Source organism: Rhinoraja longicauda, chromosome 1 (assembly GCF_053455715.1).
Source record: "Rhinoraja longicauda isolate Sanriku21f chromosome 1, sRhiLon1.1, whole genome shotgun sequence".
Taxonomy (NCBI): domain Eukaryota; kingdom Metazoa; phylum Chordata; class Chondrichthyes; order Rajiformes; family Arhynchobatidae; genus Rhinoraja; species Rhinoraja longicauda.
Window position 1 is genome coordinate 21,438,557 of NC_135953.1, and position 18,100 is coordinate 21,456,656.

An 18,100-nucleotide genomic window follows, 5' to 3' on the forward strand; every position below is an offset into this window, starting at 1 on the left:
TGCAGACTGAGCGCAGATGCTGCCTGACATGGTAAATATTATATATAAATTAGTTAATTCCCCCTGTAGAAATGAGGGTTGCAACTGTATGATAGGAGTGATTTGTAGGTATTTCAAAAGTACACAGAATCCTAAAGCCAGCCTGCCCCATCCAAAGTTTGTTAATTTTGTCTCCTTCTCCAAAACACATCACCTCACAGTTGCTGACAGTCTAAGATCAGGCTTTGGGGAAGATTAGCAGCCTCCTTATTCAAGTAACAGACTCGAGCACCATCAATTCTACTTTGGTCCAAATAGCAGAAGTGACTTTTGTATAACTCTTCTATGGAGTTTCAAATAATAATAAGCCAAAAGACTAGTGTGTGCTGACCAGATATTGAATCACAGCTTAGAGAAGACAAACACTTACGTTGTTTAAAGACGTCGAATGCCCTCTTCATCGTGCTAGAGTTGGGGAGGAAAAAAAGCAGGTGAATAGCTTGGAGTGCACGACATGGTGGACAGAGTTATAGTCATTCAGAGTCACTTCATGTGCACAGGTCTCGTACGTAAGAGTTTGTTTCCACTGCCCTTCTCCCCAACCACAGCTAAACAATGGAGTGACCTGGAAGTGTTTCAAATATGTACAGAATGTACACTCTAGTTGAGACTTTATTTTAGGAATTTACTGTCTGTTCATTGACTGTTCCAGGGAAAGTTAAGTTAACTATAGTTTATTATTATCTGGGTTGTGTATAGGCCAGACAAGGAAGGGGGTGGGGGGGGGAGAAAGGAAAACAAAAAAAGTTACATTTAAATCACAATCATTCTTAACCTTAATTCACAAAGTATTAGATTTCTTGTGTAGTTTTAGACTTTACTTTGGACTTGAGTTACAGCATAGAATCAGGCCCTTTGACCCACCGAGTTTGTACCAACCAGCAACCCCCGTAAACTCAGGGCCGTCTTAACGCATGGGCCTGATGGGCACTTGCCCGGGGGCCCACGAGCATAAGGGCCCCATGCTGATCTGTGTATGTTGAGTGACTTGCAATAAATAAATACTACTTTAAAAATGTAGGTTCAGTAAGTGCTTTTTTCGCAACATTTTCGGTCACTAAGTGCTTCTCACATCGATCTGTAAGTGCTTTTCGCAACAATGTAGCACCCTAAGTCCATCGCTAAGTGCTTGTCGGTAAGTGCTTTTCGCCGGCACGACAGGGGGGGGGGGCTGGTAGGGAAAGGGGGGTGGGGGAGAGTAACGGTAGGGGCCCCAGTACACTGCTTTGCCCGGGGGCCCATAATGCTGTAAAAACGGCCCTGGGTAAACTAGCACTATCCTACTCACTGGAGACAATTTACAATATTACCAAAGCCAATCAACCTACAAACCTGTATGTCCTTGGAGTGCGGGAGGAATCCGGAGCACCCGGATAAAACCCACGCGGTTACAGGTAGAGCGTTATAAACTCCATACAGACAGCACCCGTAGTCAGTATCGAACCCGGGACTCTGGCGCTGTAAGGCCAGAGTCTTTACCGCTGCACCATGGTGCTGCCCGGCTGGTTTTGTGACCAGCAATAATAATATTCACAATCTCTAAGACACTACTCCAGTGGCATATATGAAACTACAACACCCACAATTCCCGAGAGGCTGAGGAGGAAGAATTACAATACAATATTATTGTGCCCTTTGATAAAGGAAATTTGGCATCAGTACCCAACAAGGCCAAAGTGTAGAAAAAAACTCCATATGCTGGTTTAAATCGAAGGTAGGCACAAAATGCTGGAGTAACTCAGTGGGACAGGCAGCATCTCAGGAGAGAAGGAATGGGTGACTTTTCGGGTTGAGACCCTTCTTCAGACTGATGTCAGGGGAGTGGGCGGGACAGAGATAGAATGTCGTCGGAGAAGGTAAGACTGGTGGGAGAACTGGGAAGGGGGAGGGGGGAGAGAGAGGAAAAGCAAGGGCTATTTGAAGTTAGAGAAGTCAATGTTCATACCGCTGGGGTGTAAGCTACTCAAGCAAAATATGAGGTGCTTTTCCTCCAATTTGCGCTGGGCCTCACTCTGACAATGGAGGAGGCTCAGGCCAGAAAGGTCAGATTGGGAACGGGAGGGTGAGTTGAAGTGCTGAGCCACCGGGAGATCAGGTAGGTTAAGATGGACTGAGCGGAGGTGTTCAGCGAAATGATATCCAAGCCCGCGCTTGGTCTCGGCGATGTAAAGAAGTTGACACCTGAAACAGAGGATACAGTAGATGAGGTTGGAGGAGGTGCAAGTGAACCTCTGCCTCACCTGGAAAGACTGTTTGGATCCTTGGATGGAGTCGAGGGGGGAGGTAAAGGGACAGGTGTTGCATCTCCTGCAGTTGCAGGGGAAAGTACCTGGGGAGGGGGTGTTTTGGGTGGGAAGGGACAAGCTGACCAACGAATCCCAACACACATGGTTACGGCAATCCCAATGCCAACTGAAGGGTCTAAAACGCCAGTGGAAAAACATTCTAAAAAACGACTGAACTCTTGGCTTTTCAAAGCAAGTCAAGGTCAAACCAAAGAGTAAAGTGCTGGTATTGTTCACATCCGAGATCAAGAGAGTTATCAAGTTCTGTAAACATTTAATAAATTCTGGAAGCTGGAGATTAAACAAAAGGCGCCGTACTATATCTGCTGCTGGAGAGTTTTTTTCTTTCATGACCAAATGTTTCTCAGAAACATGGAACAAAGAGTAAACTGCAGCTTCCAGCCAGGGGTGCTCAATGTTGACTCTGTGCTCAGCTCTGATTTTAATCTCATGGCTAAATATTGTAAAATTCAGAGAGAAATATTCACCTCAGAAAATGCTCACAAAACTTACTTCAGTTCATTCTGGCCACACACTTTCTTCGACAACGAAACCAAATCCTTCCCATACTTCTCCTCGATGGATACCCTGGTTCACAGAAATGCAACATTACATAATGGACAGTGGTAATAATGAGTCATTAGTTACATGAAACTAGTTACCTTTTGAGGATTATACTGAACAAGCAAACACACAAATACCTAAAAACTAACCACAGCATTGGATCCCAGCAGACATGGGCCTGTGGAACTTCTCAAAAGCCACATGCAATTGATGCCCATGTCTCGGTGAATAAGTGATATTCACAATCTCTAAGCGAGTACTCCAGGGTCATATATCAAACTACAACACCCAGAATTCCCGAGGAGGCAGGGGAGGAAGAATTACACCAAAGGCTGTTATTGTGCCGAAGATAGACACAAAATGCTGGAGTAACTCAGTGGGACAGGCAGCATCTCTGGATAGAAGGAATGGGTGATGTTTTGGGTTGAGATCCTTCTTCAGACCGAGAGTCCGGGGAGAGGGAGACACAGAGATAAGTGTAAGATGTAAAAACGGGACATCAAAGGGGATGAGACCAAAGAAAATGTAGGATAGATCATTATTAGCCAAGAGAAGCACAGACAACGAAGCACAGAGATAAAAGGAAATTTGGCATTAGCGCCCAATAAGGCGGACAGAATCCCAATGCACATGGTTAAGGCATTCCTAATGACGACCGAAGGGTCTAAAAAAGCCAGTGGAAAACCATCAAACAGCCAACTGCACTCTTGTCTTTGCAAAGCAATGAGAGGTCAATGCCAAAGATTTATGCGCAAATATTGTAAACAAAAGGTGCAGCGGTTTTGCATATTTACTTCAAAAGAATTAGACATAATTTTGACATGGATACTGACATGGATAGAAAATTGGTTGACAGACAGAAAGCAAAGAGTGGGGATAAATGGGTCCCTTTCGGAATGGCAGGCAGTGACCAGTGGGGTACCGCAAGGTTCAGTGCTGGGACCCCAGCTATTTACGATATACATTAATGACTTAGACGAAGGGATTAAAAGTACCATTAGCAAATTTGCAGATGATACTAAGTTGGGGGGTAGTGTGAATTGTGAGGAAGATGCAATAAGGCTGCAGGGTGACTTGGACAGGTTGTGTGAGTGGGCGGATACATGGCAGATGCAGTTTAATGTAGATAAGTGTGAGGTTATTCACTTTGGAAGTAAGAATAGAAAGGCAGATTATTATCTGAATGGTGTCAAGTTAGGAGGAGGGGGAGTTCAACGAGATCTGGGTGTCCTAGTGCATCAGTCAATGAAAGGAAGCATGCAGGTACAGCAGGCAGTGAAGAAAGCCAATGGAATGTTGGCCTTCGTAACAAGAGGAGTTGAGTATAGGAGTAAAGAGGTCCTTCTACAGTTGTACCGGGCCCTGGTGAGACCGCACCTGGAGTACTGTGTGCAGTTTTGGTCTCCAAATTTGAGGAAGGATATTCTTGCTATGGAGGGCGTGCAGCGTAGGTTCACTAGGTTAATTCCCGGAATGGCGGGACTGTCGTATGTTGAAAGGCTGGAGCGATTGGGCTTGTATACACTGGAATTTAGAAGGATGAGGGGGGATCTTATTGAAACATATAAGATAATTAGGGGATTGGACACATTAGAGGCAGATAACATGTTCCCAATGTTGGGGGAGTCCAGAACAAGGGGCCACAGTTTAAGAATAAGGGGTAGGCCATTTAGAACCGAGATGAGGAAGAACTTTTTCAGTCAGAGGGTGGTGAAGGTGTGGAATTCTCTGCCTCAGAAGGCAGTGGAGGCCAGTTCGTTGGATGCTTTCAAGAGAGAGCTGGATAGAGCTCTTAAGGATAGCGGAGTGAGGGGGTATGGGGAGAAGGCAGGAACGGGGTACTGATTGAGAGTGATCAGCCATGATCGCATTGAATGGCGGTGCTGGCTCGAAGGGCTGAATGGCCTACTCCTGCACCTATTGTCTATTGTCTATTGTCTATTGACATGTAGGTGAAATTGGCTGCAATTGCGTTTTGTTGCATGCACCTCAGTGTCACTGGCATAATTTGACTATTTCCCAGGCTGAACCAGGCAGGGTTAAGGTCTGTTTAACTTCTTATAAATGGGTTATAAATGGGATTAGCAATCCCAACCTTGCACGATGTGAATGGGCGGGCCAGTTTCACAGTGCAACCAGGAAAAGACGTGCAGTGAGTGCACAGAAGAAACCTCCTCTGAACGTGTCGGCCATTAAGCCAGTCTTTCGATAGCATTTTCAAAGAGGCCATTCTTGAAGGGCTGCGCAGCGGCACAGCGGCTGCCTCACAGCACCAGAGACCCGGGTTCGATCCTGACCTCGGGTGCCATCTGTGTGGAGGTTGCATGTTCTCCCTGTGACCGCATAGGTTTGCTCCGGATGCTCCCACATCCCAAAGACACGAGTGTTCGTAAATCGCCCCTAGTGTGCAGAGAGTTGATGAGGAAATGGGATAACATGGAACTAGCATGGACTCAGTGGGCCAAAAGGCCCATCTCCATGCTGCTGCACTGAACTAAACTGAAAGCTTTCTAATTAGCCCAAGTCCCGCTGCTGTTTTAGGCTCTGCCATTAGGACTATAAGAAACGTATAAGATTATTAAGGGGTTGGACACGTTAGAGGCAGGAAACATGTTCCCGATGTTGGGGGAGTCCAGAACAAGGGGCCACAGTTTAAGAATAAGGGGTAGGCCATTTAGAACAGAGATGAGGAAAAACTTTTTCAGTCAGAGAGTGGTGAATCTGTGGAATTCTCTGCCTCAGAAGGCAGTGGAGGCCAATTCTCTGAATGCCTTCAAGAGAGAGCTAGATAGAGCTCTTAAGTATAGCGGAGTCAGGGGGTATGGGGAGAAGGCAGGAACGGGGTACTGATTGAGAATGATCAGCCATGATCACATTGAATGGCGGTGCTGGCTCGAAGGGCCGAATGGCCTACTCCTGCACCTATTGTCTATTGACTAGTGCAGATGGGGCATCTTGGACAAGTTTAGTTTAATTTCGAGATACAGCGCGGAAATAGGCCCTTCGGCCCACTGACACTATCCTATACACTAGAGACAATTTGCAATTATATCTAGCCAATTAATCTACAAACCTGTACGTCTTTGGAATGTGGGAGAAAATCGGAGATCCCAGTGAAAACCCACTGTCAAGGGGAGAACGTACAAACTCCGTACCGACAGCACCCGTGGTCAGGATCAAACCCGGGTCTCTGGCGCTGTAAGGCAGCAACTCTACCGCTGCCCCCCCTAGCCGCCCAACAAGTTGGGCAAAAGGTCAGTTTCCATGCTGTGTGACTCTATGACAGAATTTGTGGGCTGAGGGGCCTGTTCTTGTGCTCTAGTTCTATGATGTAAAGATCTGAAGCAATCCTAAGAAGGATCAACAAATGATCTGAAGCGATGACCCCGTTTCTCTCTTCTCAGATGCTGATCGGCATGATGAATGTTCCTGGCTTTGATTGTTCATGAACATAACTTTGCTGAATCTGAATAAATTAACAGTGCGGTCAGATCATGGATAATGATTTTGATGGTGCAATGTATTTGGTAATATCAAAAAGTATGCTTGACAGTTAATAAAGAGACTCTCAAAAGCAGTCAACTATGTCACATTATGTCCGAGGAACTCTCTGCTTGTAACTATGCAATGTTTTAATAATTATAACATCGAAAAAATAATTATAAATTGTTTATAAAATCATGAGATTAATGGATCGGGTAAATGCACAGAGTCTCTTGCCCAGAGTAGGGGGGGGGGAAAGATTTAACAGGAATGTGAGTGGTAACTTTTTCCACACAGTGGGTGTATGGAACGAGCTGCCAGAGGAGGTAGTTGAGGCAGGTACTATCGCAACGTTTAAGAAACAGTTAGAATTGATAGGACTGGTTTGGAGAGATATAGGCCAAACGCAGGCAGGTGGGAATAGTGGAGATGGGACATGGTGGTCGGTGTGGGCAAGTTGGGCCGAAGAGCCTGTTTCCACGCTGTATGACTCTATGACTAATTAATTTGCTAACGAAGTGTATGCATCTTTCTATCAGGCCTGCTATCTCGCCTCAAGGTCAGTGTGACTTTCAGTTGCAGCTTTGACAGTCTTTCATTTGCACCAAAGGGTTTTCATTTCAGTCAGCAGGTAGATTTCCCCTTAGAAGTCAAAAAGCAACTTCATGACTCCTCAAAATGTTTAACCATAGCAGTTAGCCCAGTGATAGAAGGATTATCACAGTTCTGCACAAAAACCCAGCCAAGTTCCTCTTCTGTGTTTCTTGGGAATTTAGCATCACTTTATTTTGACATGTTCTTTGTCAATTTCCTATCCTCCCTCGAAACACCAAGTAGATGGAAAGAGGAATTGTATTCATCTGACAACTGCACACTCCCTTCTACCAAGAAGACTGCTGGGGCGGCTGGTTTCAATGCGATTGTCCCATGCGATACGATGCGACAGAACATTATTTATCCCGGGAGGGAAATTAATTTGTCAAAAAACACAAGATTCTTAGAGGATTGGACAGGGTAGATGCAGGAAAAAATTTCCCGATGTTGGGGGAGTCTAGAACCAGGAGCCACAATTTAAGAATAAGGGGTAGGCCATTTAGGACTGAGATAGGGAAAAGCTTTTTCACTCAGAGAGTTGTGAATCTGTGAAATTCTCTGCCACAGAAGGCAGTGGAGACCAATTCACTGGATGTTTTCAAGCGAGAGTTTGATTTAGCTCTTAGGGCTAAGAGAATCAGGGGATATGGGGGAAAAAAGCAGGAACGGGGTACAGATTTTGGATAATCAGCTATGATTGTTCCCGATGTTGAGGAAGTCCAGAACCAGGGGTTCTGAGAAAACATTTCTTCACACAGAGAGTGGTGAGTCTGGAATTCTCTGCCACAGAAGGTAGTTGAGGCCAGTTCATTGGCTATATTTAAGAGGGAGTTAGATGTGGCCCTTGTGGCTAAAGGGATCAGAGGGTATGGAGAGAAGGCAGGTACAGGTTACTGAGCTGGATGATCAGCCATGATCATATTGCATGGCAGTGCAGGCTCGAAGGGCCGAATGGCCTACTCCTGCACCTATTTTCTATGTTTCTATGTTTCTAATAGCGGTGCTGGCTCGAAGGGCTGAATGGCCTACTCCTGCACCTATTTTCTATGTTTCTATGAAACCAGAGCACAGAGGAAATGTGTTGCAAACTCCACACAGACAGCACCCGAGGTCAGGAATGGACACAGGTCTCTGGCGTTTGACAGCAGCTCTACTGCTGTGCCATTGTGCTGAAAGAAAGTAAATTATTATTTAAGTGAAACGAGGGTATAAAATATTGCAGTGCAAAGGAATCCAGAGTCCGAAGCAGAAAGTTAGGAGAAGGTGCAAGAAATAATTAAAAGGCAAAGATACACTTTGGCCTTCATTGGAATCGGTACGGAGTATAAAGATAGAGACATTCTGATGCAACTTTGCGGAACACTGGCGAGACTGTGTCTGCAATACTGCATGCGGTTTTGGTCTCCGACAGTTAGCGATGTGCTTACATTGGAGGCCGTGCAGAGAAGGCTCACGAGGTTAATTGCTGAGAAAGGTTAATGGAGTTTAGATTGGGCTAATACTCATTGAAGCTTAGAAAAGTGAGAGTGGATCGTATTTGAAGGTTCTGGGAGCCTTTGATAGGCAAACGTGGAGGCTGCTGGCAACTACCAAATAGATTTATTTTAAAGAGATACAGCGAGTAAACAGGACCTTTGACCCACCGAGTCCATGCAAACCAGCGATCATTCATACACTAGTTCTATTATGCACTCGAGGGACAATTTACAGAAGCCAATTAATCTACAAACCTGCACGTCTTTGGAATGTGGGAGGAAACCGGAGCACCTGGAGAAAACCCATGGGGTCACAGGGAGAACGCACAAACTCCGTACAGACAAGCGCCCAGAGTTAGGATCGAACCCAGGTCTCTGGCGCTGTAAGGCAGCAACTCTACCGCTGCACCACCACTGGAATCAAGGCCAAGCGGGACCCGCATTCTTTCTGTGCGCTGTCTTCCAGCAGAGGGTAGTGAGGTGAAACATGATGCCACCACTGCTGACCAGAGAGCAGAGTCACATTACCAGACCCTAATCGAGCTCGACTCCCAACAGAGTCGCAGTAGAGTCATTCAGTGTAGAACAGGCCCTTCGGCCCAACTTGCCCAATGCTGACCAAGGTGCACCAATGGAATTTAAATTCAATTTATAATCCGGGGTCTCAATAATAATGACCAAATTGTCGTAAAAACTCAACTGATTCAAGATTGTTCTTGACGGAAGAAATGTTTCCATTCTTATCTAGTCAAGCCTACAAGGGACTCCAAACCTACCTACCCATCCATCCACATAGATCAAGGGCAATGATTGGCAGGCAACAATTGCTGGTCCTGTCAGTGGTGCTGGAAAAGTGAAGTAAAAATAGGAAGCAGCAAATAAAAAGCTGATTCAGCAGCAAGCTGGCAATAAGCTGCAGGTCTCATGTATACGATGTAGACACTGGACAAAACAGGAAGTTTACTTTAGCGATATAGATAGATACAAAATGCTTGAGTAACTTAGGTCAGTCAGCATCTCTGGAGAAATCATAAGATCATAAGTGATCGGAGTAAAATTAGACCATTCGGCCCATCAACCCTACTCTGCCATTCAATCGTGGCTGATCTATATCTCCCTCCTAACTCCATTCCCCTGCCTTCTCCCCATAACCTCTGACACCCGTACTAATCAAGAATCTACCTATCTCTGCCTTAAATATATCCACTGAAGGCCTCCACAGCCTTCTGTGGCAAAGAATTCCACAGATTCACCATCCTCCGACTAAATAAATTCCTCCTCATCTCCTTCCTAAAAAGAACATCCTTTAATTCTGAGGCTATGACCTCTAGTCTTAGACTCTCCCACTAGTGGAAACATCAGGTGATCTTTCGGGTTCAGATGTGAAGGAGGGATCCGACCTGAAACGTCACCCATTCCTTTTCTCCAGAGGTGCTGCATGACCTACTGGGTTACTCCAGCATTTTGTGTCTATCTTTGCCACCTGTTGATATTCTCCAGAGATGCTGTCTGTCTAACCTGCCGAGTTACTCCAACACTTTGTGTCCTTTTATGTAAACCAGCATCTGTAGTTCCTTGCTGTTACATTTTTTTCCTGACAGGTTTTACTAAGTAGGCCGGTGAAATGCTATGAGCAGCTTGTGAATGTGGTGCGTCCCAGTTTAACAAGGACCTCACCCAAGTCAGGACCCATAAAGAAAGGTGCCTGTTGAGGCAAAAGCTGGTGAAAAACAAACAAGCAAGCTGATGGCTCTTTGCACCTTTATACTCTTCTTTCTTCCCACCAGTCAGAGGCTCTCCACTCTGAAGGATCTCGACCCGAAACCTCTCCAGAGAAATCTCTCCAGAGATGCTGCCTGTCCCGCTGAGTTACTCCAGCTTTTTGTGGCTATCTTCAGTTTAAACCAGCATCTGCTGTTCCATCCGACACACTCTCCACTCTACTCTACTCCCTGCTCCATTGTTCATTGTAACTTTGAGCCCGCAACCTAAACTTGCAAATCTTAATGAAGTCCTACCTCTGTTTGATAAAATCCTCCAACTCTTTGCAGGTTTTCCGCCCATCAATCATGTGTTGAATCAGATTGTCATAGCCAACAGTGCTGGTTATGTCTGTGCTCTGGAACCAGGAAACGCAAAATAATTAGAATCAAGAAAAATAGCACACAAACAAACTCTTTACACAGGAACAGCACTTTAAAAATAAAGATAATTTTAGACAATAGACAATAGGTGCAGGAGGAGGCCATTCCGCCCTTTGAGCCAGCACCGCCATTCAATGTGATCATGGCTGATCATTCTCAATCAGTACCCCGTTCCTGCCTTCTCCCCATACCCCCTGACTCCACTATCCTTACGAGCTCTATCCAGCTCTCTCTTGAATGCATTCAGAGAATTGGCCTCCACTGCCTTCTGAGGCAGAGAATTCCACAGATTCACAACTCTCTGACTGAAAAACTTTTTCCTCATCTCAGTTCTAAATGGCCTACCCCTTATTCTTAAACTGTGGCCCCTTGTTCTGGACTCCCCCAACATTGGGAACATGTTTCCTGCCTCTAACGTGTCCAACCCCTTAATAATCTTAATAGCATAGCTTAGTTTAGTTTAGAGAAACAGCGTGGTAACATATTCTTCAGTCCACTGAGTTCACGCCGACCAATGATCCTCGTACACTAGTATGATGTACTCTCAGTTTTAGCATCCTACACACTGGGGCCAATTTATAGATGTTAATTAATGTACAAACCTGCACTGCTATGGTGTGTGGGTGGAAACCAGAGCACCCACAGGAAGAACATACAAACTCCGTACAGACAGCACCCATAGTCGGGATCGTACCCGTGTCTCTGGCGCTGTAAGGCGGCAACTCTACCGCTGCACCATTGTGGTGCCCTAAAACCATTTAAGCTTTTAAAGCTATTAAGACTGTTGAATTATAATCCTTCCTCCAAACACCTTTCACTGTGTTACAGGTATGTGGCCATCACACAAGTGAGCAGGGGTGGGGGGGAGGGGGGGGAGAAGAACAACGGAGGACCCGGCATGGGGGGGACCACCATGAGGGAGGTAGGGGGAGAACCGGAGGGGGGGGGGGGGGGGCTACAAAAGGAGGAGCCGGCGTGCTTTGTAACTTTGTCAATGCCACAGGTGGCCGCTACTTGTACACATTGGATATGCAAGCAAAGAATCTCACTGTGACAATAAAGTATTCCATTCCCTTCCACATCAGTGGCCCCACTGATTATGGAAACAGCCATGTGTCGCTGACAGGAAGTTGTGTTCGAGCAGGACATGAGCAACAAGGATTCACTCACCACCTCCAATAATCCTATTCTTAGCACCACTATTGGGTTCTCAACAGTCAAGAGTGTTTAATTGTCGTATGTACCAACAATGAACCAATGATGTTCTTACTTGCAACAGCATCACAGGCTTGTAAACGCAATGCACATAGATAATGTACAAGATCTATCATAAATCCAATAAACCACAATACGAGCGCAAAATCCCAAGTCCTTTTTGCGACCAAAATCAGTCGTTGGACGTTAATTTGGAAACAAGGAACTGGAGACAATAGACAATAGGTGCAGGAGGAGGCCATTCGGCCCTTCGAGCCAGCACCGCCATTCAATGTGATCATGGCTGATCATTCTCAATCGGTACCCCGTTCCTGCTTTCTCCCCATACCCCCTGACTCCGCTATCCTTAAGAGCTCTATCTAGCTCGCTCTTGAATGTATTCAGAGAATTGGCCTCCACTGCCCTCTGAGGCAGAGAATTCCACAGATTCACAACTCTCTGCTGGTTGATACCAAAGACAGACACAAAGTGCTGGTGTGACTCAGTGGGGCAGGCCTGACCCGCTGAGTTATGCTAGTACTTTGTGTCCGTGTGGAAGTTAATAGTTGCTGGGGTTAGTGTGCAGTGTTTAAGAGCCTGAAGGTCGTAGTGAACCTAGCGATCACGGTTCTCAGGCTGACGGTACCTTCTTCCTGATGGTGGGAGAGGAATGAGAGCACGGCCAGAGTGGCGCGGGTCTTTGATGATATTGAGTGCCTTTTTGAGGCAGCGTCTCTAATAGATCGCTTCGATGGTAGGGGGGTCAGTAACTGTGATGGACTGCATAGTGTCCACCATTCTCTATAATCTCCTTCATTCGTGGCGTTCGAGTTACCGAAACAGACCATGATGCAACCAGTCGGTATGCTTTCTACCGTACAGATGATGTTCAATAGAGCGTTCATTAATAAAACCAAATCTTCTCAATCTTTTAAGGAAGAGGAGGCACTTTGTGGTTGCATGAATGTATGGGACCCAGGACAGATCTTCAGATATATATATACACAACGCCCGGGAAGGTGAAGTTGATGATGCTCGCTAGTATCGTACTGCCAATGAAAACAGGGTCATGGATCTTTGCCTTTCCCTTCCTGAAGTCAACAATTAGCTCCTTGATCATGCAATCATTGAGAACAAGATTGTTGTTCTGGCACCATTCAATGGTCATGAGTGCAACTGGTTACAGTTCAGTTTATTGCCACGCGTACCGAGGTACAGTGAAAAGCTTTTGTTACGTGCTAACCAGCCAGCAGAAAGACAATACATGATTACAATCAATCAGTTCACAGTGTATAGTTATGTGATGGGGGAATAACGTTTAGTGCAAGGTAAAGCCAGCAATGTCCGATCAAGGATAGTCCAAGGTAGACACAAAATGCTGGAGTAACTCAGCGGGTCAGGCAGCATCTCTGGAGAGAAGAAATGGGTGACATTTTGGGTCGAGACCCTTCTTCAGACTGAAGGGTCTCAACCCGAAACGTCACCCATTCCTTCTCTCCAGAGATGCTGCCTGACCCACTGAGTTACTCCAGCATTTTTTGTCTACCTTCGATTTATACCAGCATCTGCAGTTTTTTTCCTACACGAGGATAGTCCAAGGGTCATCAGCACTATCTACCTCTTTGATGGTGCACTGTGCAACCACACAGTTAAATTCTTTTTGCCTATTTACACAGGCAGGTGCCGCCATGTTGTGGAGCCACTTCCAAAGTCCGGTCTGCCTGCGGGCTCAGTCCACCAGAGAAGCTCCTGAACCAGGTAAGCCCCAGACTCCTGCAGGGCCTTCCTCCATCGCCCTTGACTGGACTGGCCCACAAACCAAAATCCCTCTCCTCTCCCGGCCATCTTTGTGTCCCTTGGTCACCTCCCGCAGCCGACCTTGAAGGCCTTGCTCCTCACATCCGACTTCTCCAGCTCCTCCTCCCTGTTCAATCATTGCAGATTTGGGGGATTTTAATCAAATGGAGGGAGAACTTCACTCCCCCTCCCACTCCCAGACTGACCTTTCTGTCATGAGCCTCCTCCAGTGTCATAGTGAGGCCCACCGAAAATTGGAGGAACAGCACCTCATATTTCGCTTGGGCAGCTTGCAGCCCAGTGGTATGAACATTGACTTCTCTAAATTTAGATAGTTCCTCTGTCCCTCTCTTCCCCTCCCCTTCCCAGTTCTCCCACTGTCTTCCTGTCTCCATCTATATCCTTGCTTTGTCCCGTCCCCCCCCTCCTGACATCAGTCTGAAGAAGGGTCTCGACCCGAAACGTCACCCATTCCTTCTCTCCAGAGATGCTGCCTGACCCGTTGAGTTACTCCAACATTTTGCGATACTGAGGACTTCATTAAGATTTTATATGTTTAGGTTGAGGCTTTGAAGTTACAATTAACAAAGGAGCAGGGAGTAGAGTGGGCAGTCCGGGGCTGGTGGGAACAAAGAAGAACATAATGGTGCAAAGATCATCGTAGAATGAGATGGGTTCACAATTTGTTAAGGGTGTCCAGGAAAGTTCTCTGAAGCAATCTGTAGATGGCCTTACCAAAGGAATGGCGACACTTGACTTCCTCAGAGGAAGCGGTTGATGTGTCTGTGCGTTAGTAACTTGTTTGCACAAAACGTAGTCTGTATCTGGAATAAGCTGCCAGAGGAGGTGCTGGAGCAGCAACGGTAACAGCTTGTATGGGGCATCCAGACAGGGATCTGAGCAAGGCATAGATGGATATGGAGTTAATACAGGCACGTGGGATGAGTATAGACGCCCGATGGCCGGCATAGACACAGTCAGTCAAAGGGCCTGCTTCTTACTTTACCCACAGCAACCTCTACCACAGAAGGCGGGAGGGGACCAGTTGCTGATTATATTTATGAAGATGGATTGCAAGGCACAAAAGGCAGAGAGGGATTTGGGGGAAGAGGGCAGCATTACGGTATTGATATTGATGATTGCCCATGAATATATGGAATGACTGAGCAGGCTTCAAGGGCCACACACCCTAGTGTTCTGTTTCTATGTTTCTTTCATCCTTTCATAAATGTATCCGTCTCCAGAAAAATAGTGAGACGTCTGCTTCTCCTGCCCATCGACAAAGAGAATACCCAAGACTCATGATTCTCTGAGAGAAAAAAATCAATTGCCTCATGGAGCTTTGTGACTACTTATCTTTAAACAGTGATCGCTAATTTGAGAATCTCCCACAAAAGATAACATTCACTCTACATCCCAGCCTGTCAAATCTCTTCAAGATCCTGCATCTTTTGAGTCAAGTCCCCTCTTTCCCTTCTAAACTCCAGTGGACAGAGAGTAATATAGTGCAGAAACAGGCCCTTCAACCCAACTTCCCCACACCGGCCAACATGTCCCAGCTACACTAGTCCCACTTGCCTGCGCTTGGTCCATATCCCTCCAAACCTGTCCTATCCAGGTACCTGCCTAACTGTTCCTTAAATGTTGGGATAGTCCCTCTGGCAGCTTGTTCCATACACCCACCACCCTTTGTGTGAAAGGTTACCCCTCAGATTCCTATTAAATCTTTTACCCTTCACCTTGAACCTATGTGCTCTTGTCCTCGATTTGCCTACTCTGGGCAAGAGACTCCGTGCATCTACCCAATCTATTCCTCACGTGATTTTATACACCTCTGTAAGATCACCCCTCATCCTCCTGCGCTCCAAGGGATAGAGTCCCAGCCGACTCAACCTCTCCCAACAGCTCAGATCCTCAAATCCTGGGAAGATCCTCGTAACCTCGATGCCTAATCTTACTTCATATGCAACCTACTCATATCAGATATTGACTTGTGAACCTTCTCCAAACCGCTTCCAACCCAAGTACATCATAGAGTCTGGGTCATACAGCGTGGAAACAGGACCGTCAGCCCAACCTGCCCACACTGACCAAGGTGTCCCATCCACACTAATCCCACCTGCCTGCAGTTGACCATTATCCCTCTACACCTAACCTCTCCTTGTATCTGTCCAATGATTATCTTTAAACCCTGTGATAGTACCTGCCTCAATTCCCTCCTCCGGCTGCTTATTCTATGTACTTATTACCTTTAGTGTAAAAAATGTTGTCCCTCAGGTTCCTAGCAAATCTTTCCTGCCTCACCTTAAACCTCTCATTCTTGATTCCCCTACTCTGGGTAAAAGACTGTGCATTTACTCTATCTACAGTTCAGTTTAGTTTATTATCAAGTGTACCGAGGTACAGTGAAAAGCTTTTGTTGCAGTCTATCCAGTCATTAGAAAGACAATCCATGATTATAATTGAGGCATTTACAGTTGTTGATACACAAGGGAATAACGTTTAGTGCAAGGTAAAGCCAGCAAAGTCCAACCAAGGATCACCAAAGAGGTAGATTGTAGCTCAAATCTATTCCTCTCATGATTTTATACACCTCCAAGATTACCCCCTCACCCTCCTACGCTCCAAGGAATAAAGTCATGGCCTGCCCAACCTCTCACTATAGTTCAGGCCATCATCCTGTATTAAATTATAAAATCATGAAGGTTACAGCACATTGGACTGTGCATTCTAGATTCCAAACACACTTTGCATGAGAACGTTTTGTTTTGCATATCACTCAATTCTTTTCCCATTTACTTTGTACCCTCAAACCTCTAGTCCATCAACAGGAAGCTCTTCGCACCATCCACTCTCGAGAGCTCAGATAATAACCCCTCCAATCCTGGCATTACCCTGTAGAGTTATTCCCTTTGTCCTATCCACCCCTTCCTCCCTCACCCTCCTCTATAGATTGATACTAACTTTGACTTCACTGAACCAAGCAAGGAAATAGCGAGTGTAATGCTGTGATCAGTCACATTTCTTCTTCAACCACTCGTTCTCTGGGTTTATCTATCTACTCATGCCATTGGTGACGGATTGGCCCTGCATTACAACTGCTACACCGGCACACAAACGCACAACTCCGAAAAAGCTTAATAATGTTTTCAATAAGCGGCACAGCAGCGCAGCATTAGAGATACTGCCTTACAACACCAGAGACCCTAGTTCAATCCTGACTACACTTGCTGTCTGTGCACAGTTTTTTACGTTCTCTCTGTGACCTCGTGGGTTTCCTCTGGGTACTCCAGTTTCCTCCCACATTCTGAAGACGTGCAGACTTGTAGGTAATTGACTTTTGTAAAATTGGCCCTAGTGAGTAAGACGCAAAAGTTGGGAGAACACACAACTAGTGTACGGGCGATTGTTGGTCGGCATGGACCCGGTGGGTCGAAAGGCCTGGTTCTATGCTGCATCTCTGAACCTATACTAAACACCATGCCAAGCTATCAAGATACAGTGCCTGTGAGAGATCCTGGTAGCACAGAACCTGATTGGCATCATAAGATTCAAGTGTGTTTACTTGTCATATGCACTGGATATGAACCAGAACAATGAAAGTCTTCAGTCTCGAGTCTCCAATGAAAGTCTTGCTTGTTGCAGCCTTGCAGGCACATTAGACGCAACAGCAACAGATAATATTAAATGTATTCTTCTCTCTGAAGGTGCCAATCCAATTTAATTTTGAAAAACCCTGACAAATGCCATTTTTACCCTGCAATGAACAATGAATTGTCTGTCCACTGCACTTTCTTGGGCATGTAAAGGCAGCAACTCTGTTAGTTAACAAGACCAGAGTACAGAGCATCATATTCTTAGATTATAAATCTCTGAGCCCACCAGACATCAACTTTCTTCAAAGTATTCAGTTATGGGAGAATCCAACCCAAAAACAAGGACAAGAGTCAAGAGAGATTTACTGGCATATGTCCCGAAACAGACCAACAAAAAACTCCTAATTGCAGTGGCGCGACATTTATGTAAACATATTACTCTGAAATCAAAAATAACGCCCCCAAGTCTGTGTAGTTCAAAGCTTATTTGGAGGTTGGCGTGTTTAATAGATTGAAGACAAGAAGCTGCTCCTGGACGTTAGTTTCAGGAGTGAAATGAGAGTGTGGCCAGTGTGGGGTGGGTCTCCGATGATGCTGGCTTTTTTAGGCAGCACCTCTTGTTGATCCCTTTGATGTTGGGTGGGGGGAGGGGGGGGGGGGGAGGGTCAGCACAGGTGATGGACTGGGCAGCGTTCACGACTTTTGCAATCTTCTTCATTCCTGGGCATTGAGTTGCCAAACCAGGCTGCGATGCAACCAGTCAATATGCTCTCTGCTGTACACCAGCCCAAGAGAGCATTTGTTGACATTCCGCATCTCCTCAATCTTCTAAGGAGGTTCAGGCGTTGATAGGGCTTTCTTTATGATTGTATCAATGCGCAGGGTCCGGGACAGATCTTCATAGTTATGCACGCCCAGGAATTTGGAGC

The 18,100-nt window shown here is 45.9% G+C and overlaps 1 protein-coding gene across 1 annotated transcript in view; it reads right to left on the bottom strand.

Annotated features, from left to right (window-relative positions):
* pstpip2 (proline-serine-threonine phosphatase interacting protein 2) overlaps positions 1 to 18,100 on the bottom strand; it is a 93,136-nt gene that overhangs the window by 49,891 nt on the left and 25,145 nt on the right. Inside the window, exons 2-4 of the mRNA XM_078416441.1 lie at positions 10,459 to 10,559; positions 2,838 to 2,912; positions 410 to 444 (exon numbers count right to left, since the gene is read on the bottom strand). Coding sequence (XP_078272567.1) covers positions 410 to 444; positions 2,838 to 2,912; positions 10,459 to 10,559 — 211 coding nt within the window. The remainder of the gene's footprint in view (positions 1 to 409; positions 445 to 2,837; positions 2,913 to 10,458; positions 10,560 to 18,100) is intronic.